Consider the following 24,083-nt stretch of genomic DNA (forward strand, 5'->3'; position numbering starts at 1 on the left):
AAAGGAGCTTTATCATTTATCTAACCCATGCTACTTCAGATCTGGAACTTCTTGTGCTAGCACTGTGATTGACAACATTAACTTTGAGCGTGAAATCCCACCACTTACCTCTCCCAAGTCACTCCTTCCAGCTCTATAGTTGGATTAATTCTGTTCTCCACAATTGTTACTTACATAGGATTATGTAGGATTACACAGGATATACGGCACAGAAACAGGCCATTCAGCCCAACCAGTCCATGCCGGTGTTTATGCTCCACTCGAGCCTCCTCCCGTCTTTCCTCATCTAAATCTATCAGCATAACTTTCTATTCCCTTCTCCCTCATTTGCTTGTCTAGCCTCCCCTTAAATGCATCTATATTTTTGCTTCAACCACTCCATGTGGTAGCGAATTTGACATTCTCACCACTCTTTGGGTAAAGAAGTTTCTTCTGAATTCCCTATTGGATTTCTTGGTGACTATCTTACATTGATGGCCTCTAGTTATGCTCGTCCCCACAAGTGGAAACACTCTCTCTGTATCCACTCTATCAAAACCTTTCATAATTTTAAAGACCTCTATTAGGTTGCCCCTCAGCCTTTTTTCAGGAGAAAAGAGACCCAGCCTGTTCATCTTTCCCTGATCTGTAGACACTCGCATTTCTGGTATCATCCTTGTAAATCTTCTCTGCACCCTCTCCAATGCCTCTACTATATCCTTTTTATAATATGGCGACCAGAACTGTACGCAGTACTCCAAGTGTGGTCTAACCAAGGTTTGATACAGGTTTAGCATAACCTCCCTACTTTTTAATTCTATACCTCTAGAAATAAACCCTAGTGCTTGGTTTGCTTTTTTTATGGCCTTGCTAACCGGTGTCGCAACTTTTAGTGATTTGTGTATTTGTACTCCAAGATCCCTTTGTTCCTCTACCCCACCTAGACTCGCACCCTCCAAGTAATAAGTGACCTCCCTATTCTTCCGACCAAAATTTTATACCTCACATTTATCTGTGTTGAACTTCATTTGCCAATTATATGCCCATTCTGCAAGTTTATTAATGTCCTCTTGTAATTTGTTGCAGTCCTTCTCCGTATTGACTAATCCCCCCAATTTGGTGTCATCCACAAATCTAGAAATTGTGTTTTTGATTACTAAGTCTAAATCATTAATATAAATTGTGAACAACAGTGGTCCCAGCACTGATTCTTGTGGAACACCACTACCCACCTTCTGCCACTCTGAATAGCTACCTTTTACCCCTACTCTCTGCTTTCTGTCTTGAAGCCAGCTAGTTATCCATTCTGCTACTTGTCCCCTGACTCCGCATTTGGCTGTAAACAAACAAACAGTATAAAAAGGCCAGTCCTAGTGCGAGCAAGCACTGAGTGCGAGGTCAGCAGAGAGTGCTCTGAGTTTGGGTAAGTGTGAGATAGGGTAAGTGGGGTGTTAGGTGCTCTTTTCAAACTTTAACTCTGTGGGTTGCAGTTAATAAGGCCTTTCTGGTGCAGAGTGACTGTTGGTAAACCATTTAACTGGTGTAATTAGAGGAATTGATTTAATTTAAATCCAATTAATTAAAGGGGATACTAGCATCTAAAATCGGGCAGAGGGTGTCCATAACTAACAATAAAAAATTTAATTAATTACATAGAATGGAGCAGGTGATGTGTTACTGTTGCGAGATGTGGGAGCCGGTGAACCCCATTGAGGCTCACGGTGATTACGTCTGTGACAAGTGTCTGCTGCTACAGGAACTCCAGCTCCGTGTTGATGAGCTGGAGTCTGAGCTTCAGACACTGCGACATCAGGGAGGGGGAGAAGTTCCTGGACTCTGTGTTTCAGGAGATGGTCACACCTATGAAGTTAATTAATTCAGATGTAGCCCATGGTCAGGGACAGGACGGTGTGACTACGAGTGAGGCAGGTACGGGGATCCAGGAGGTAGTGTTGGAGGAGCCGCAGCCCTTGCTCTTGTCCAACAGGTTCGAGGTTCTTACTCCCTGTGGGGACGGGAGCAGGGACTGCAGGGAGGATGAGCAACCTGGCCACAGCACCGTGGAACGGGGGGCCATTCAAGAGGGGGGAGTAAATAGAAATGTTGTAGTGGTAGGGGATAGTATTATTAGGGGGATAGATAGAGTTCTCTGTAGCCGAGAGCGAGAGTCCCGTAGGCTGTGTTGCCTACCCGGTGCCAGGGTTAAGGACATCTCCTCTGGGCTGGAAGAAACTTGCAGTGGGAGGGGGTGGATCCAGTTGTTGTGGTCCATGTTGGTACAAATGACATAGATAGGACTAGGAAGCCGGTTCTGTTAAAGCAGTATGAGCAGCTAGGGGTCAAATTAAAAGACAGAACCTCAAGGGTAATAATCTCTGGATTATTACCTGAGCCACGGGCGAATTTGGCTAGGACAAATAAAATTAGAGAGTTAAATGCGTGGCTCAAAGACTGGTGTGGAAGAAATGGGTTTTGCATCCTGGGACACTGGCACCAGCACTGGGGCAGGAGGGAGCTGTTCCGTTGGGACGGGCTTCACTTGGCCAGTGCTAGGGCTAGAGTCCTGGTGGATCATATAACTAGGGCTGTAGAGAGGGCTTTAAACTAACTAGTGGGGGGGAGGTTCCTAGAGAGCAAATAATACAAATGACAACAGAGAAGGTCATAGACTTAGGTAGCAGTGGGGAAATTAAAAACCAGAGCGTGTCAGGAAGGGGCAGAAGGTATGGAGTAAAAGGTAAAGTAATAAAAAGGGCAAAAGCAGGAACTAAGTGTCACAAAACATATTTGAAAGTTCTCTATCTGAATGCACGTAGCATTCGTAACAAAATAGACGAGTTAATGGCACAAATAACTACATATGGGTATGATCTTGTGGCCATTACAGAAACATGGCTGCAGGGTGACAATGCCTGGGAATTAAACATACCAGGTTATTTAACGATCAGGAAGGACAGGCAGGAAGGAAGGGGAGGTGGGGTGGCTATGTTAATAAACGAAGGAATCACTGTAATACAGAGAAATGATATTGGGTCAAAAGATCAGGATAATGAAACAGTTTGGGTGGAGATAAGGAATAATAAGGGGAAAAAAACACTAGTGGGCGTAGTCTATAGGCCTCCGAACAGTTGCAACTCTGTTGGATGGAGTATCAATCAGGAAATAGTTGAGGCTTGTAATAAGGAAACATCTATAATTATGGGGGATTTTAACTATCATATTAATTGGACAAATCAAATTGGGCAGGGCTGCCTTGAGGATGAGTTCATTGAGTATATTAGGGATGGGTTTCTTGAGCAGTATGTAACTGAACCGACCTGGGGGCAAGCAACCTTAGATCTGGTCCTGTGTAACGAGACAGGATTAATTAAAAATGTCATAGTAAAGGATCCCCTTGGAATGAGTGACCATAACATGGTTGAATTCCATATTCAATTAGAGGGTGAGAAGGTTGGATCTCAAACAAGCATGCTAAGCTTGAATAAAGGAGACTATGAAGGTATGAGAGCGGAATTCAGTAGAGTGGATTGGGAAAATAGATTAAAGGGTAAGACGATACATGATCAGTGGTGTACATTTAAGGAGTTATTTTACAACTTCCAAAAAATATATATTCCACTGAGAAGAAAAGGGTGTAAAAGAAAAGACAGCCATCCGTGGCTAAGTAAAGAAATTAAGGATAGTATTCGACTAAAAACAAGGGCATATAAGGTAGCCAAATCTAGTGGGAGGATAGAGGATTGGGAAAACTTTAAAAGACAGCAAAAGATAACAAAAAGATTAATTAAGAAAGGGAAGATAGATTATGAAAGTAAATTAGCAAAAAATATAAAAACAGATAGTAAGAGTTTTTATAGTTATATAAAAAGAAAAAGGGTGGCTAAAGTAAATGTTGGTCCCTTAGAGGATGAGACCGGGAAATTAATGGTGGGAAATATGGAGATGGCAAAAACACTGAATGAATATTTTGTATCAGTCTTTACAGTAGAGGACACTAAGAATATCCCAACACTGGACAAACAGGGGGCTATAGTGGGGGAGGAGCTAAACACGATCAAAATCACTAAGGAAGTGGTACTCGGTAAAATAATAGGACTCAAGGCGGATAAATCACCTGGACCGGATGGCTTACATCCTAGGGTCTTGAGGGAAGTGGCGGTAGGGATTGTGGATGCATTGGTAATAATTTTCCAAAACTCCCTGGACTCGGCAAAGGTCCCGGCAGACTGGAAAACTGCTAATGTAACACCCTTATTTAAAAAAGGCAGTAGACAGAAGGCTGGAAACTATAGACCGGTTAGCCTAACATCTGTGGTAGGTAAAATTTTGGAGTCCATTATTAAGGAGACAGTAACAGGACATTTAGATAATCATAATTTAATAGGACAAAGCCAGCATGGTTTTATGAAGGGGGAAGTCATGTTTGACAAATTTGCTGGAGTTCTTTGAGGAAGTAACATATAGGGTGGATAAAGGGGAACCAGTGGACGTAGTGTATTTAGACTTCCAAAAGGCATTTGACAAGGTGCCACACAAAAGATTATTGCTTAAGATAAAAAATCACAGGATTGGGGGTAATATTCTGGCATGGATAGAGGATTGGCTATCGAACAGAAGGCAGAGAGTTGGGATAAATGGTTCATTCTCAGACTGGCAATCAGTAACTAGTGGTGTTCCGCAGGGGTCGGTGCTGGGTCCCCAACTCTTTACAATCTATATTAACGATTTGGAGGAGGGGACCGAGTGTAATATATCAAAGTTTGCAGATGATACTAAGATGGGGGGGGAAAGTAGTGAGTGAGGAGGACATAAAAAACCTGCAAGGGGACATAGACAGGCTAAGTAAGTGGGCAGAGATTTGGCAGATGGAATACAATACTGGAAAGTGTGAGGTTATGCACTTTGGTAGGATAAATCGTAGAGAAAGTTATTATCTTAATGGCAAGAAACTGGAAAGCACTGAAGTACAAAGGGATCTGGGGGTCCTGGTGCACGAAACTCAAAAGGTTAGTATGCAGGTGCAGCAAGTGATTAAGAAGGCCAATGGAATGTTGGCTTTCATTGCTAGGGGGATAGAATATAAAAATAGGGAGGTATTGCTTCAGTTGTACAAGGTATTGGTGAGACCGCACCTGGAATACTGCATACAGTTTTGGTGTCCATACTTAAGAAAAGACATACTTGCTCTCGAGTCAGTACAAAGAAGGTTCACTCGGTTAATCCCGGGGATGAGGGGATGGACATATGAGGAGAGGTTGAGTAGATTGGGACTCTACTCATTGGAGTTCAGAAGAATGAGAGGCGATCTTATTGAAACATATTAGATTGTGAAGGGGTTGGATCGGGTGGATGCGGGGAGGATGTTCCCGATGATGGGTGAAACTAGAACTAGGGGGCATAGTCTTAGAATAAGGGGCTGCTCTTTCAAAACTGAGAGGAGGAGGAACTACTTCACTCAGAGAGTGGTAGGTCCATGGAATATGCTGCCCCAAAAAGCTGTCGAAGCTACATCATTACATAAATTTAAAACAGAAATAGACAGTTTCCTAGAAGTAAAGGGAATTAAGGGTTACGGGGAGCAGGCAGGAACTTGGACATGAGTCTAGGTTCGGATTGGTCATGGCCCTGTGGGTAGCGGAGCGGGCCCAGGGGCCGTGTAGCCTGATCCTGCTCCTATTTCGTGTGTCTAATTCTGTTAGATTCAGGAGATGGTTCTGTGGTAGTAGATTGGCAGTTAGGATCAGATCAGCCATGATCTTATTGAATGGCGGAGCAGGCTCGAGGGGCCGATTGGCCTACTCCTGCTCCTATTTCTTATGTTCTTATGTTCTCTGACTTTGCTCATCAGTCTGTTATGGGGTACCTTATTGAAGGCCTTTTGAAAATCTAGATAAATGACATGTACTGCATTACCATTGTCTACTCTCTCTGTTACCTCTTCAAAAAATTCAATGAGGTTGGTCAAATAAGACTTTCCCTTTTGAAATCCATGCTGACTATTCATTACAGTGCTATGTTTTTGGTTTCTAGATGTTCTTCTATTTTCTCCTTTAGTAGGGATTCCATTATTTTTCTTACCACCGATGTTAAGCTGACTGGTCTATAATTCCCTGGATATGTTTTATCCCCCCTTTTAAATATAGGTATTACATAGAAACATAGAAGATAGGAGCAGGAGTAGGCCATTCAGCCCCTTGAGCCTGCTCCGCCATTCAATGCGATCATGGCTGATCATCCAAATTCAGTACCCGGTCCCTGCTTTCTCCCCATACCCCTTGATCCCTTTAGCCTTAAGAAATATATCCAACTCCTTCTTGAATATATTTAATGTATTGGGCTCTACTGCCTTCTGTGGTAGAGAATTCCACAGGTTCACCACTCTCTGGGTGAAGAAATTCCTCCTCATTTCTGTCCTAAATGGCCTACCCCTTATCCTTAGACTGTGACCCCTGGTTCTGGACTCCCCGACCATCGGGAACATCCTTCCTGCATCTAGTCTGTCCCGTCCTGTCAGAATTTTATAAGTTTCAATGAGATCCCCTCTCATTCTTCTAAACTCCAGCGAGTACAAGCCCAATCGACCCAATCTCCTCATACGTCATTCCTGCCATCCCAGGTATCAGCCTGGTGAATCTTCGCTGAACTCCTTCCATGGCAAGAACATCCTTCCTCAGATAAGGCGACCAAAACTGCACACAATACTCAAGATGTGGTCTCACCAAGGCCCTGTACAACTGCAGCAAGACATCCTTGTTCCTGTACTCAAACCCTCTCGCTACAAAGGCCAACATGCCATTTGCCTTCTTAACCGCCTGCTGCACCTGCATGCTTACCTTCAGCGACTGGTGCACAAGGATACCCAGGTCTCGTTGCACTTCCCCTTCTGCCAATCTATTGCCATTCAGATAATAATCTGCCTTCCTGTTTTTGCCACCAAAGTGGATAACCTTGCATTTATCCACATTATACTGCATCTGCTATGCATCTGCCCAATCACCCAACCTGTCCAAATCATCCTGGAGTTTCTCGGCATCCTCCTCACAGCACACACGCCCACCCAGCTTTGCGTCGTCTGCAAATTTGGAGATATTACATCTAGTTCCTTTGTGTAGATCATTAATATATATTGTGAATAGCTGGGGCCCAAGGACCGATCCCTGCGGTACCCCACTAGTCACTGCTTGCCACTCGGAAAAAGACCCGTTTATTCCAATTCTTTGCTTTCTGTCTGCCAACCAGTTCTCTATCCAAGTCAATACCTTGCCCCCAATCCCATGTGCCTTAACTTTACACGCTAATCTCTTATGTGGGACCTTATCAAAAGCCTTCTGAAAGTCCAAATACACCACATCCACTGGTTCTCCCTTATCTATTTTACCAGTTACATCCTCAAAAAATTCCAGTAGATTAGTCAAGCACGATTTACCTTTTGTAAATCCATGTTGACTTGTCCGATCCTGTCACTGTTTTCCAAGTGCTCTACTATTACATCTTTTATAATGGACTCTAGCATTTTCCCCACTGCCGATGTCAGGCTTACCGTTTTCTCTCTACCACCTTTTATGAATAGTGGGGTAACATTAGCTACCCTCCAATCCATGGGTACTGTTCCAGATTCCATCGAATGCTGGAAGATGATCAGCAAAGCATCAACTATTTCTAGGGCCACTTCCTTAAGTACCCTAGGATGTAGATTATCAGGCCCTGGGGATTTATCGGCCTTCAATCCCATCAATTTCCCTAACACCATTTCCCTACAAATGCTGATTTCTTTCAGTTCCTCCCTTTCATCAGACCCTATGTTCCCCGACATCTGTGGGAGGTTATTTGTGTCCTCCTTTGTGAAGGATTTGTCCTACGTTAGCTATCCGCCAGTCCTCTGGCACTACACCTTCTTCTAACGAATTATTAAATATGCATAGTGCTATCTCTTCCCTTGATTCTTTTAAAATGCGTGGATGCAATCCATCCAGACCAGGGGTTTTATCCTCTGAGTTTGATTAGTTTATTTAATATATCCCCTCTTTTTATTTTAAATGCACTTATCTCATTACTAATCTCATCATCCAATGTCATGTCCACCTGTTCTATCTCCCTTGTAAATACTGAAGCAAAATAATGATTTAATATTTCTGCCATCTCTCTATCGTTACCTGTGGCATTATCCTGTCTATCTCTTAATGGCCCTATTCCCATCCCAACCTTCCTTTTTTTATTGATGTGCCTGTAAAATATTTTACTATTTTGTTTCATGTTCCTTGATAATTTAATTTCATAGTACCTCTTTGCCTTCCTAATTTGTTTTGACTTCTCTCCTAATCACTTTGTATTCTCCCTTATTATGCATTCCTCAGCTGTCTATGTCCTTAATGTATGCCTCTTTCCTTACCCTCAATTGTTCCCTTATGGCTTTATTCATCCATGGAGTCTCATTAGTGTTTAGTTTGTTCTTTCCTTTTAGCGGAATATATTGTTCCTGCACTCTGTTGAACACTGTTTTAAATGTTTCCCATTGCTGTTCTACATCATTGTTTGTCAATATTGTTGCCCACTTTATTTTCCAAAGTTCTATTCTCAGCCCCTCAAAATCAGCTTTTCTTCAATCTATTACCCTGGTTTTCATCATACTTGGGTCCTTCTCAATTATCATCTTAAAGTGTATTATATTATGGTCACTATTGCCTAACTGTTCCCCTACTTTTACTTCTCTTTCTGCTCTGGTTCATTGCCCATTACTAGATCCAATGGTGAATCCTCTGTCGTTGGGCTTTTTACATAATGGGTTAGAAAGGAGTCCTTTACACATTGTAGGAACTCCATTCTCTTATCCCCTTTACCTGCCTCTTCTGTCCAATTAATATCAGGGTAGTTGAAATCCCCCATGATTATTATTCTATGTTTTTTACTCATTTCCCTAATTGTCTGCATATTTCTTCCTCCACCTCCCTTCCACTATTACGTAGTCTGTATACAACACCTATTACAGTAGTGATGTAAGAAAAAGGAGACTTACCATCAAGTAACTTTAAAGTAAGCTTTAAGTAACTTATAAACACACTATATACACAAGAGAGGTCTTTACCATGCCTCTGGTAGAAGCCTCTTACAATACTGAACAGACCAGTATTTATACCAGTCCAACAGGAAGTGACATATGACAGGAAGTGAGGTATGTACACAGTTCATAGTTCATAGTTCACAGGAAGTGATGACATAACTTCCCGGAAGTTATCATTTTTATTACATTCTTCCCTCCTGCAGGATTAGGAGGCTGTGGTCTACCTTTTGGTCCGCAGCCGCCGAACAAGGAAGAGTCGCACCCGTTTGGATTCCCGTCGTAGAGGGTCGCTGGTTCGCTTACATGCGGTTGGCCATTGGTCAGAGTCTGTGTGGCCTGGATTGCCCTGTGAAGGGTCGGGGAGATCATGGCTTCGAGTACGAGCCCCAATAGGTTCAAAGTTGGACTGCCTCTGTTCAGAGGGAGGTGCAGAGCTGGTCTGTGGCGGATCAGTACTTTCATGCGCGGTACTGGGAGGGTCGCAACCTTGAGCACGGGGTTCTACCGGCACCAAGCTAGTTGGTGTCCAATCAGGATCCTGGAGAGGGGTACCCAATAGGTCCCAAGAGTTTCCTGGTGAAATGCCATCACCCGATGTCCCACTAGGTCCTGGTGGGCAGGGAGCCAGATCCCGTAATGATACGGTAGATTCTCGGCCATCGGAATATCGTATGTTTGCATAGGTGGGGTTGGCATCGGTTAGTTCGACCTCGTCTACAAGAGGGTCATTTTTAGACGTCCGAACGTATCTTCGGAGTAATACAGGTCCAGGAGTAGTTAGCCATGACGGGAGTGATGTCCCATGAGATGAGCGACGCTGGAATCCAAAGAACCGCTCATGAGGTGTAGTATTTGTGGCTGTAGAAAGCAGGGACCTTATAGAGTGCAATGCATCCGGAAGCACTGTTTCCCATTGCTGGTCTGGTAGGCCCCGAGATCTTAAAGCGAGACGTACGGAATTCCAGATGATACCGTTATACCTCTCTACCTGCCCATTTCCGATGGGATGGTATGGTGTTGTTTTGCTTGTAGCAATTCCCCGTTCTGAGAGGTAGTCCTTGAGTTCCCTTGACATAAAGGATGGACCCCGATCTGAGTGAATATAAGCCGGCATGCCACAGAGAAAATACCTGCTCAAGGCAGCAGATTACTGTGGATGCCAGCATATTGGAGCAGGGGAAGGCAAACGGAAAACGTGAATATTCGTCGATCATGGTGAGCAAATATGTGTTCCGAGTTGAAGAGGGCACTGGGCCCTTAAAATCGATGCTAAGTCGTTGCATCGGTTGGGTTGCATGTATGAGTATACCATCTGAGGGGCGGAAGAACTGAGGTTTTAATTCCGCACAAAGCCGGCATTCTGAGCATATTTTCTTTACATCTCCAGTGGAAAAAGGGAGATTCCGTGATCGTACGAAATGTAGCATGCGCGTAACGCCAGGATGACACAAACCATTGTGGACATCCATGAGAGTGGAGGATGACATAGTGGAGCAGAATGCCCGTGTGAGGGTGTCCGGGGCCACATTCTCCTTGCCAGGCCGATAGAGAATGGTATAACCAAAAGAGGCCAGTTCCATCCTCCAAAGTTGTATTTTATTATTCTTAATTTTGGTTCGTTTTCGATTATCGAGCATGAAGGCGACTGATCGTTGGTCCGTGATCAATGTAAAGTGCTGGCGAGCTAGAAAATGGTTCCACTTCCGTACTGCCTCTATGATGGCTGTGGCTTCTTTCTCAACCGGAGGATAATGTAGCTCGGCACCTTGTAAGGTCCTGGACATAAATGCTACAGGACGACCTTCCTGATTCAGAGTAGCCGAGATCGCCACCTCCGAGGCTTCACATTCAACCACGAAAGGGAGATTCTCATCAATGGAGTGAAGAGCCGCTTTCTCCAACTGTTTTTTGAGAAGGTTAAAGGCTGCAACAGCCGCTGTTCCCAGTGGAAATGATCTAGCATGCAGCAAGGGTTGGATTTTGTCTGAAAAATGAGGAATCCATTTAGCGTAGTATGCAAACAGACCGAGAGCCCGACGTAAAGAAGCCAGATTCTTAGGTGACGGGAGCTCTTGGAGCGGGCGAAGTCTTTCTGGGTCTGGCTTAATGATACCATTGCCTACGCAGTAGCCAAGGATGTTGATGGTCGGTTGCGACTCAACAGATTTGGATTCATTCAGGGTCAAATTACGGCGATGGAGGGCATCCCGAAATTTTTGGAGGTTGGAGTCGTGTTCCTGTTGATCGTGACCTGCAATGGTAATGTTATCAAGATAGGGAAAAGTGTCCCTTAGGTTTTCCTGCTTAACCAGGCCATCCATTGCCCGTTGAAAGACAGCCACTCCATTAGTAACCCCGAATGGGAGGCGACGAAATTGGTACAGCCGTCCATTAGCCTCAAAGGCTGTGTACTGCTTATCTGAGACCTTCAAGGGTAACTGATGATAGGCACTTTTTAAATCGTAAGTTGAGAACACTTTGTATTCGGCCAGTTTATTAACCATATCATCAATGCGTGGCAATGGGTAGGCGTCCAAGTCGGTATATTGATTGATGGTTTGCGAATAATCGATGCATAGTCGCTGTTTGTGAGGTTTTAGAGGGTTCTTGACAATGACGACTTGAGCCCGCCAGGGCGACGAACATGGTTCAATGATATCCTCTGCTAGAAGTCGAGAGATTTCAGCCGCAATAAAAGATTGGTCTTCCTGATTAAAGCGCCGCGATTTCGTTATTATCGGTTTGCATTGAGGCGGAATACTGGCAAATAATGAGGGTTCATCCAGTGAAGCTGCTGATAATGCACACAATGGTAATTTAGACGGTATATTAGAAATAGTAAGTCCGGGTTTGGATCCACCAAACTCAATGGTGAGTTTCTTATGCTGTTTTTGGAAGTCCAGCCCTAAGAGGAGATCACTACATAAGTCCTTGAGCACCGAAAGTCGGGTGGAGGGATACATACGACCATGAAGTGTCATATCAACAACACAAAAGCCAGAGATTCTGGTATTAAGTGATGACTGGGCCATCGCAATTGCCTGGTCCGATGGGAAGACATGTAGTTTCAATTTCGCAACAATCTGTTCCTTAATGAAACTATCAGTACTTCCTGAGTCAATTAAGGCATCTAAGGTATGCCCTTTGATTGAAATTTTTGTGGCTGCATGAGACAGGTTCTGTGGGCAAGCAGCTGTAATTGGTGTCGTTGCACAGAGAGTGGCTAAAACTCTCGGTGTGCTTCTTCGGGGGAGAGCTCGAGAGGAAGCTTGATAGGTCCTAGCTGGAGCATCTTGATAGGCCCTAATTGGGGCAGTTCGGTAGGCCTTAGCTGGATTGGCCCTCGTAGAGGCCCTTGATAGGCAAACTTTAGCAAAGTGTCCTTTTTTCCCGCAATAACTGCAGATTGCATTGCGAGCAGGGCAGGTTTTCCTAGGGTGAAAAGCATCTCCACAAAAGAAGCATTCCTTCCTAGATTGCCAAGAGGCTGCTAAAGTGGGGTCGTCCTCCTCTTCTTCATCAGAATGATCAGAATTAGATTCCCCCATGATAGGGTTCACCTGAGACCGCTTGAATTGTCTGGTTGCAGCTACAGCAGCAGATCGAGATCTGGGCAGCTGATAGAGGTCTGCATTTCTCTTTGCCAAATCCAGTGAACAAGCTAGGTCAAAAGCTTTTTGTAGCTCAAGTGTTTTACTTTCTAGTAGATGCTGGCGTATAAATGGAGAGGCAATCCCGCAGATGAAAGCATCACGAATCATTTCTTGGCGGTACAGCTCAGCTGAGGCTGCCTGAAAGTTACAATCTACGCTGAGCCTGCGAAGTTCTTGCAGGAATTCGTCAATTGATTCCCCTGGCCCTTGTCGGGCTGTGGCCAGTAGATGTCTAGCATAGACCTCATTTGGGGTCTTCGCATACAGTTTCTTAAGTGCCCGAATCACCTCTTCGTAATTATCCCATTCATCAACATATTCGAACACTTTTGGGGTCACATAATTGACAAGTATCTTCAATTTAGCAGGAGCATCCGCTTTACATTCATCCAGAAAATTCTCAAAAGTACGATACCAATGCTTCCATACCCTGCCAGCTGCTGGTGTATTCGGGTCCAAGTCCAGACGAATAGGTCTAAGGATTTTCTCCATGATGGGTGGTTCCCTGGATCCTTAACTTCCGAGTTTGTCTGAAGGTCTAGTATTTGTCAGTGTAAATATTAAGTTACTTAAATTGATGTAAGAAAAAGGAGACTTACCATCAAGTAACTTTAAAGTAAGCTTTAAGTAACTTATAAACACACTATATACACAAGAGAGGTCTTTACCATGCCTCTGGTAGAAGCCTCTTACAATACTGAACAGACCAGTATTTATACCAGTCCAACAGGAAGTGACATATGACAGGAAGTGAGGTATGTACACCGTTCATAGTTCACAGGAAGTGATGACATAACTTCCCGGAAGTTATCATTTTTATCACAAGTAGTGTGATTGATCCTTTATTACCTTTTATCTCTATCCATATGGATTCTATTTTTGTCTTGCTGATAGCTGCGTCACTTTTTTCTACTGCCATTATGTTATCCCTAATAAGTACAGCTACTCCACCTCCCCTTTTTCCCCTTTCTATCTTTTCTAAATATGTTACACCATGATATACTAATAAATATTCATTCTTATTTTCTCCTTTCTTGGTTGATGTGAAGGTTTTCATCCGTTACTTTTTGTTATCCTTTATAATTAGGGGAACCAATGAGCGGAAAGCATCGGCACCATGCTGTAATTAAGAATGATGTAGAGGGAGCATGCCATGTACTGCAGTCAGGGTAGGTGATACTGCTTACATTTGCTCACTGATTTCCAGCTCCTTGCAATAGTGTGGTACTGATTCTGCTTTATTAATACAGGCTTAGTATTTAATCTAGTGAATATGGTTGATAAAATTCAATTGTCTGACTCTGAATTTGGTATTCTGTCCTCAAATAATTGTAATTTTATGTACATATACAATGGGCTACATTTTCCTTTGCATGCATGACTGCTCGCAGGTACATCCATAATTTGCCTAGGAGCATCTTAATTTTCAGCATACAGTGCAATCCAGTATGTTTAATTTCTACATTTCACACTTCCACTGACTAGTATCTGCATTGTACTAGTCAGTGCAAGTGTGAAATGTAGAAATTTAACATACAAGGGTGCTGATTCACCCCAATATACCCCAACTATTACTTGGGACAGGACTCCATTTAATTTTTTTAGCAACAGCATACTTTTGGGACAAAAAACTCTCTTGTGTGCTTTGAAGCAGGAGCCCAGTCAAAGGCCATTTTGGACATGACATTAAAGAATTAATAATGTTAAAAAGATCAGTTTAAAGCTGGGGTCTTGCCTGCTCAAGGCAGAGAAAATGTCTATTGGCTACACAAACCATGCAAGCAAACTGGAATATTAAATTCCCCCCATTAATGCAATAAAGGGTACGGCAGCCTCGTGGTTATGGTACTGGACTAACAACCCAGAGGTCATGAGTTCAAATCCCACCATGGCAAGTTGTGAAATTGAATTCAATTCAGTTGTGGGCTGGTACCAGAAGAATAACCATGAAAGCTTCCGATTGTTGTTACAACTCAACTAGTTCAACTAGTGCCTTTCAGGGAAAGGAGCCTGCCACCCCTACCTGGTCTGGTCTACATATGACTCTAGTCCCATACTATATGGTTGACTCTTCATGCCCTTTGAAGTGCTTCAACAAGTCACCCAGTTGTAAACAATCGCTACAATGTTCAATAATAATAAGAAAATTGGACAATCTATCGGCAATGACCTAAGCATTATGTCAGGATAAGATTAAGGTAACCTCAGCCCAGTTGACCCTGCAAAGGCCTCCTCACTAAAATCTGGGGGCTGGTGCCAAATTTGGGAGAGCTGATCCACAGACTAGTCAAGCAACAGCCTAACCTAGCTTTACTCAGTCAACATCCCGAGTCCTGACTCACCATCCCCGAGTATGTCCTGTCCCAGCGGCAGGATAGAACCACCAGAGCCTTACAGCACAGAGTGCTTGCAGTAAATACACTGACCTGTGCTCATTCAATAAACATGCTATTAACCCTGTTGATGTCAAGGCTGCTCTATTTACCATGCTGCAGTGTGGCATCACGGGGCAATGCAGAATCACAAAACTGTAGCCCTGTTCTACTGCGTTAACATTTCCCATTCATGGAACCAAAACATTAACTTGGCCTGGAATTTCCTGTCAATCTTCATTTGAAAAATGCATTTCCAGAGCAAAATTTTGAAGAAATTCGGGAGTGTGATTTACACCCGTTTTACGATACGCCCGAATTCTCTCGATCTTTTGCAATGGTTCAACGAGACCTTCGCCCAGATCCTCCACAGTTCATTAGCATTGTCCCATCTCCATCCAAAAGAGTGTACAACACAAATTTCCTGCATTTATGCAGGCTCAGAATGGGTGTAAATTTGCATCCAGAATTTTAGGCGCACAGGCTTCCTTTTGAAGTTACACTGGAGATTAGCAAAAGCATTTCCAGTCATGGAAGTCATTTTGACATAATGCCAGATTTACACATTTAATAAAGATGTATCTAACAAATCAAAATATATTAAACAGCAATATAAAACAAAGAAAAGCCTGCACTGAGTTAATGGTGAGACGGTTGCCAAAGAATTAGTGCAGAGCAGAAAGTGACAGCATCAGATTTTCTCACAGAGTGAAACATCTATTAGAATTCGCCTTCAGCAGCGCTGGGACCAGACTGGGAGGATGATACTTGGCCACACACAGAAAAGCAGGACATTTGTAGTAAAAAAATATGGCCATGATCTGTAAAGATGATACATAGATACATAGAAGATAGGAGCAGGAGTAGGCCATTCGGCCCTTCGTGCCTGCTCCGCCATTTAATGAGATCATGGCTGATCCTTTAATTCAGTATCCCGTCCCCGCCTTCTCTCCGTAACCCTTAACCCCTTTTGCCCGTAGAAATATATCTAATTCCCTCTTAAATATATTTAATGAGCTGGCGTACACTGCCCTCTGTGGCAATGAGTTCCACAGGTTCACCACTCTCTGAGTGAAGAAATTCCCCCTCATCTCTGTCCTAAATGGTTTAGCCCTTATCCTTAAATTATGTCCTCTAGTTCTGTTCTCACCCGCCAAGGGAAACATTCCTTCTGCATCCAGTCTGTCTAGACCTGTCAGAATTTTATACACTTCTATGAGGTCCCCTCTCAATCTTCTAAACTCCAGTGTGTACATCCCTAAACTACATAGTCTCTCCTCATAGGTCATTCCCGCCATTCCTGGTATCAGCCTGGTGAATCGCCGCTGCACCCCCTCCATGGCAAGAACATCCTTCCTCAGATGAGGCGACCAAAACTGTACACAGTACTCGAGGTGTGGTCTCACCAGTGCCCTGTACAGCTGCAGCAAGGTATCCCTGTTCCTGTATTCTAACCCTTTTGCTATGAAGGCCAGCATACCGTTTGCCTTCTTGACCGCCTGTTGCACCTGCATGCTCGCCTTCAGTGACTGGTGTACAAGAACACCCAGGTCTCTCTGTACTTCCCCCTCTCCCAATCTATTGCCATTTAAATAATAATTTGCCCTCCCGTTCCTGCACCCAAGGTGGATAACTTCGCACTTGTCCACATTATAGTGCATCTGCCATTTATCCGCCCAATCGCCCAGTCTGTCCAAATCGCTCTGGAGCTTCCTGGTCTCTTCCTCTGAGCCCACCCCACCTCCTAGTTTAGTGTCGTCTGCAAATTTGGAAATGCTGCATCCGACTCCCTGATCCAGGTCATTAATGTAAATTGTGAACAGCTGGGGGCCCAGGACAGATCCCTGTGGTACCCCACTTGTTACTGCCTGCCATTCAGAAAATGAGCCGTTTATTCCAACTCTCTGTTTTCTATCTGACAGCCAGTTCCCTATCCACGCCAAAACTTTCCCCTTTATCCCATGAGCCTCAATTTTCCATGCTAATCTTTTATGTGGGACCTTATCGAAGGCCTTTTGGAAGTCCAGGTACACCACATCTACTGGCTCTCCCCCATCTATTCTACCAGTTACTCCCTCAAAAAATTCCAATAGATTAGTCAAGCACGATTTACCCTTTGTAAATCCATGTTGACTCTGTCCTATCCTGTCCCCATTTGCTAAGTGCTCCGCTATTTCATCCTTAATGATGGACTCCAGCATTTTGCCCACAACTGATGTAAGGCTTACAGGTCTGTAATTACCTGCTTTTTCCCTACCCCCCTTTTTGAATAGTGGGGTAACGTTAGCTACCCTCCAATCCATCGGCACTGTTCCCGAGTCTAATGAATTCTGAAAAATCATCCTTAGTGCATCCGCTATCTCTAGGGCCACCTCCTTCAGTACCCTAGGATGCATGTTATCAGGCCCTGGGGATTTGTCCACCTTCAATCCCTTTAGCTTCCTTAACACCATATCCTTAGAGATATTGATTTGCGTCAGTTCCTCCTTTGCCAATGTCCCTATTTTTCCCGATATCCCAGGGAGGTTTTTTGTGTCTTCCTTCGTAAAGACTGACCCAAAGTATGCATTTAGTTGATCTGCCATTTCCTTATTTCCCATTATATATTCCCCCGTATCTGACTGCAATGGACCAACTTTGGTTTTCACCAGTCTTTTCCTTTTGATATATTTATAAAAGCTTTTGGAGTTAGTTTTTATATTTTCCGCCAGCTTGTTTTCGTAAGCTATTTTGCCCCTCTTGATCATGCCCTTTGCCCTCCTTTGCTCTATCTTAAACTGTTCCCAATCTTCCGCTCTGGCGCTTTTTTTGGCTATTTTATACGCCCTATCTTTGGATTTTATGCTGTCTCTAATTTCCCCTGTTATCCACGGTTGAGTCACCTTTTTAGATTTCCTTTTATGCCAGATTGGTATAAACAATTTTTGCAATTTTGTCATTCTATCTTTAAATGTTTGCCATTGTTTATCTACCTCCAGTCCTCTCAGGAACGTTGTCCAATCAGACCTACTCAGTTCCCGTCTCATGGCATCATAATTCCCCTTGTTTAAATTCAGGACCTTAGTCTCTGAGTCAATTTCTTCGCTCTCCATTTCGAGTGAGAAATCGATCATGTTATGATCGCTCTGACCCAAGGGTCCCCGTACAACAAGATTACTGATTAGTCCCTTCTCATTGCACAGTACCCAGTCCAATATAGCCTGTTCCCGAGTTGGTTCCTCGACATATTGATCCAGATAACCATCCCTTAAACACTCAAGGAATTCCTCCTCCTCATTATTTATGATATATAGCTTTGACTTACAATTGAGCCTTGTAGGTTAAATGAATAAATATTAATACTGATTCTTATATATTGGTATTACACGGGTTTAGAATGATCAGTTTTCACTGTTTTAAAAATGAAACATCAAATGTAAGTCATCAGCGATGTATATTCAAAGAACTCCAATATATATGAGCTAAAATATAGTGGTTTATATGGTAACTATCTCTGGAAAACTCAAATGATAACCTGGATTCTAAATTATTTGTAAACTTGATTACTTTATAAAGAATAATATCCCGCAAAGCCACAAATGTATACACAATCCCAGAACCAATCTGTCTTTTCTTTTAATATGAGAATTTTCTTTATTTCGCACCTTTTCTGAAGGTTGGGTGTTGTTCCATGGGTGTCAGCAGCCCACCCAAGTGCTCATTCTTCATGTGTGGGCATAAAGTACCAGCAGAGTGTTTGACAGAGTGAGGGTGTGGTCACCTCAGCTGGAGCCTGACTCTGCCCTCACCTGGTATCAGCATGCACATATTTTCAAGCAAACGTAGTGTGGATCGGAATCAGGAACTTCGTGTGATTTTCACCTCACTGGACCAAAGGCCCTGCCACCCCAGCTGAAATAAGATAAGTCAGCACAAATTGGAGCTCCAAACTATGCTGGGTCTGTAGGACTAAGAACTACAACACCGGAGGGAGCCGTACACAAGACTTTTTCATTGTTTCCATAATGAAAAACAGTAAGGATCACATCAGGATAGAGCTGACTGCAGAAAAGAGGGCATCAGAATCTGATGGAGTTAGAGGCAGCAATTATAAAAATATTATCGGTATGGTTTATACATGCAACTTACAACAGATTAATTGTCAGAAAATAGTGGGAGGCATACAGGAATTTGCATAAATTATACTGTTTGTATATGTTACACAATCTTCAGCAAGATTAAAATTTTAAATATAACCTTTATCTCTTATATTTTAATTTTAAAAGAGCCTTTCTGCTATTAGTATAAAAATTCCAATAGAATTTCATTGTGAACCTATTTTTTACTCTTTCAGAAATGTGAAGGTGGATATTCTTGATAAGCTGGGGTTCTCGCCACTTATGATAGCTACTCAGAAAGGATACCACAGGTACTCATTAGTCCAATGGGCACACAATTTATAGAATCATAGAATGGTTACAGCACGGAAGAAGGCCATTCAGCCCGTCGCGCCCGTGCCGGCTCTCTGCAAGAGCATTTCAGCTAGTCCCACTCCCCCGCCCTTTCCCTGTAGCCCTGCAAATTTTTTCCCTTCAGATACTTATCCAACTCCCTTTTGAAAGCTGTGATTGTATCTGCCTCCGCCACCCTTTCAAGCAGTGCATTCCAGATCCTAACCACTCGCTGCATAAAAAAGTCTTTTCTTATGTTGCCTCTGTTTCTTTTGCTAATCACCTTAAATCTGTGTCCTCTGGTTCTCGACCCTTCTGCCAATGGGAACAGTTTCTCTCTATCTACTCTGTCCAGACCCCTCATGATTTTGAACCCCTCTATCAAATCTCCTCTCAATTTTCTCTGCTCCAAGGAGAACAACCCCAGCTTCTCCAGTTTATCCACGTAACTGGTGTCCCTCACTTCTGGAATCATTCTCGTAAATCTTTTCTGCACCCTCTCTAAAGCCTTCATATCCTTCCTAAAGTGTGGTGCCCAGAATTGGACACAGTACTCCAGCTGGGGCCGAACCAGTGTTTTATACAGGTTCATTATAATTTCCACACTTTTGTACTCTATACCTCTATTCATGAAGCCCAGGATCCCGTAAGCCTTTTTAACTACTTTCTCAACCTGCCCTGCCACCTTCAACGATTTGTGCACATATACCCCCAGGTCTCTCTGTTCATGCATCCCCTTCAGGATTGTACTATTTAGTTTATATTTCCGCTCCTCATTCTTTCTACCAAAATGTATCACTTCACACTTTTCTGCATTAAATTTCATCTGCCACGTGTCTGCCCATTTCACCAGCCTGTCTATGTCTCCCTGAAGTCTATCACTCTCCTCCTCACTGTTCACTATACTTCCAAGTTTTGTGTCATCTGCAAATTTTTAAATTGTGCCCTGTACACCCACATCCAAATCATGAATATATATCAAGAAAAGCAATAGTCCTAGAACCGACCCCTGGGGAATACCACTGTTTACCGTCCTCCAGTCCGAAAAACAACCGGTCACCACGACTCTCTGTTTCCTTTCACTTAGCCAATTCCGTATCCATGCTGCCAGTGTCCCTTTTATTCCATGGGCTTCAACTTTGCTGGCAAGCCTATTATGTGGCACCAGTGGTTCAGTAATAAAACACTGGCTCTAATGCCCTGTGGTTGCTGAATTTCTAGGTTTATATGTCAATAAACGTGTGTTTCCTGAGTCTTGTGTTTGAAATCCCAGAAATTTCCTGCAGCCTCTACCAACTTGTTGTTAGATTACCAATGACAGAGATTCTACACCAAAATGGCAGACAGCGATAGCAAAAAGAAAAAGAAAAAAAACTACAAATAACAGAAATTATAAATAAATGCAAAAATTGCTGGTAATATTGGATACTTCTATTATAGGTTTTTACACCCAAACCATTAGCTTGAGTTTTATCTTTTCAGATACTAACAGATCCGTGTGTATTTCCAGCATTTTCTGTTTTTAACTACCTTATTTCTATTCTGTTGATCTGTTGCACTCAATATTTGAATCCATGATTTTGAAACTCTTTATATGTGTCTCAATCATATGCCTGGATCTTGGTAATTCGGGAAATTGGGAAACGGGCAGCCTGCACATTTAAGGACCTGTCTGCATTTTAGGCATAACATTGTTGTGAGATCTATTCATAACAATTCCTGCCAATGTTTTAAAAAAATGTATTCCTATGGTTTATAAAAATGTACAGTGTAAAATAAATAATTTAAAGCATCCTTCGTGGTTCATGTTTGTTTCTGTGTGGTCCCCACCTCAATCTATCACACAAAGTCAGCCACATGACGGCTTACTGATGGTTTTAGAAAGATCTCAGATGGTGAGCCAACTCAAACAATACTGGAAGGTAAAATTCCTCTTAGGATTCAAAACTCTGCAGATGAAAATTATATCAACTGCCCCCTAGGCCGTGCAGCACATGTAGAAAACCAGATGGTGCAAAGTTGATATGCGGAGAAAGAAAATGTATAGAACATCAACAGATGTGAAATAGGATGTAGGGTAAGGAGTTCACCAATATTTTGAGAACAGAATTTCAGGGAATGAGTCTTTACCCAAACCCTCAACACATTAGTAACTGTGTGCAGAAGAGAACAAGGAGGACTCAAAATACCACTCTTTCTATTCGGCAGTTGGCACTGATAATGCCAGAACTATTACGCCCTATCTGTACATTATAGATCTTCAAACACAAAATTTAGAACACGGTTCTTTAAAAACTATATAAAGATTTTAATTGTTCAATAATTTAACTTTCACTTGTGGTACAAACTCAGTAGATCACCTAGACAGTTATATATAATATCCCACCTGGGACTGTCACCATGGTAACTCCGTTGCAAATCAACCACTTGTGGATTCTGAAGCTGGGGCATTTGTGGGAAAAATCTGTCCCTTTGACAGCCCCACTATTTATTATGAATAAACACACATGAAGAAAGGGACTGAGAGAACTGGAGCAGCGCATTACTGTCTGTCTCTGCAGTTACAGGTTTGAGTTTTATGTTACAGTGATACTATATTTTGCAGTTCAGCTAAAACCTGACCTTCAAAATGGAGTATGTTTGAGTTGATTTATTTGTTCCATATGAAACCACGGCAGTTTACAGATGGGCAATCTCAAAACACTAAGTTAATCACAATCTGAAAAAAAAACTTGCTACCTGCACGTTTAAAAGAAACACATTTACAATCACACTTCAGCTTTACACTTCACTAAGTTTGATGTTTGAAAGGCTCTACAGCCATTATGTAACTGTTGAACAATTCTTACAATCATTTATGTTTCTCTGAAACATTTCTGATAATATTTATAATGTGTGTAATGAAGAAATCACAAACACCAGGACCATCAGTAGTTTATAAAAATAACAACAGAAAATGCTGGAAAAACTCAGCAGGCCAGGCAACATCCGTGGAGAGAAATTAGAGTCAACGTTTCGGGTCAAAACCTTTGTCAAGACTGGAAAAGCACAGGAAATGAAATAGATTAAGAGGCCAGGCTGGGAGAGAACAAAAGAGAAGTGAAGAGACATTAAGAGGTATTCAAAACGAGACGAGATGGTGATAGGACTAGTGGAGACAAAAGACGGCTCTAGATTAGGTGTGAAATGCGCTGGCAGAATGGGAGACAGCTGCCATGTGAGAGAGAAAAAAAGGGGGGGGGGAAAGGGCCAAAACAAAGGTGTGGATAAAAAATAAGTAAAAATGTAATGGCCGAGGTTATGATCTGAAATTGTTGAACTCGATATGAGTCTGGAAGGCTGTAAAGTGCCTAATCGGAAGATGAGGTGCTGTTCCTCGAACTTACGCTGAGCTTCCGTGGAACAATGCAAGAACCCGAGTACAGTGAGGTCTGAGTGGGAATGGGGTGGTGAATTAAAACGACAGGCGACCGGAAGCTTGGGGTCATACTTACGGACAGAACGGAGGTGTTCCGCAAAGCGGTCACCCAATCTGCGTTTGGTCTCCCCAATGTAGAGGAGACTACATTGTGAGCAGCGAATACAGTATACTAGATTGCAAGAAGTACAAGTAAATCGCTGTTTCACCTTGAAGGGGTGTTTGGGGCCCTGGACAGTGGGAATAGGGGAGGTATAAGGGCAGGTGTTGCATCTCCTGCGCTTGCACGGGAAGGTGCTGGGTGAAGGGGAAGGGGTGTTCGGGGTGATAGAGGAGTGGACTAGGGTGTCTCGGAGGGAGCGTTCCCTATGGAATGCTGAAAGGGGAGGGGAGGGGAAGATGCAATTGGTGGTGGGATCACTTTGGAGGTGGCGGAAATGGCGGAGGATGATGCGTTGAATGTGGAGGCTGGTGGGGTGAAAGGTGAAGACAAGGGGAACCCTATCGTGGTTCCGGGAGGGTGGGGCAGGGGTGAGGGCAGAAGTGCGGGAGATAGAACGGACACGGTCAAGGGCCGTGTCAACCACGGTAGAGGGGAATCCTTGGTTGAGGTTCCTCGACTTCTCCGTCTCCATCTCTGGGGATAGGTTATTGACCAACATTCACTACAAGCCCACTGACTCCCACAGCTACCTGGACTACACTTACTCCCACCACGCCTCCTGTAAGGACTCTATTCCATTCTCACAGTTTCTCCATCTCCACCACATCTGCTCCGATGATGCCACCTTCCACACCAGTGCTTCCGACATGTCTTCCTTTTTCCTCAACCGAGGATTCCCCTCTACCGTGGTTGACACGGCCCTCGACCGTGTCCGTTCTATTTCCCGCACTTCTGCCCTCACCCCTGCCCCTCCATCCTGGAACCACGATAGGGTTCCCCTTGTCCTCACCTTTCACCCCACCAGCCTCCACATTCACGCATCATCCTCCGCCATTTCCGCCACCTCCAAAGTGATCCCACCACCAAACGCATCTTCCCCTCCCCTCCCCTTTCAGCATTCCGTAGGGACCGCTCCCTCCGAGACACCCTAGTCCACTCCTCTATCACCCCAGCACCCCTTCCCCTTCGCCCGGCACCTTCTCGTGCAAGTGCAGGAGATGCAACACCTG

At 43.4% G+C, this 24,083-nt stretch overlaps 1 protein-coding gene across 1 annotated transcript in view; it reads left to right on the plus strand.

Moving 5' to 3' along the window:
* fank1 (fibronectin type III and ankyrin repeat domains 1) overlaps positions 1-24,083 on the plus strand; it is an 81,325-nt gene that overhangs the window by 33,459 nt on the left and 23,783 nt on the right. Inside the window, exons 4-5 of the mRNA XM_085996131.1 lie at positions 13,778-13,859; positions 19,396-19,470. Coding sequence (XP_085852257.1) covers positions 13,778-13,859; positions 19,396-19,470 — 157 coding nt within the window. The remainder of the gene's footprint in view (positions 1-13,777; positions 13,860-19,395; positions 19,471-24,083) is intronic.

This window comes from Somniosus microcephalus, chromosome 8, assembly GCF_052327205.1.
Source record: "Somniosus microcephalus isolate GS21.2 chromosome 8, FLI_Smic_1.0, whole genome shotgun sequence".
Classification (NCBI taxonomy): Eukaryota; Metazoa; Chordata; class Chondrichthyes; order Squaliformes; family Somniosidae; genus Somniosus; species Somniosus microcephalus.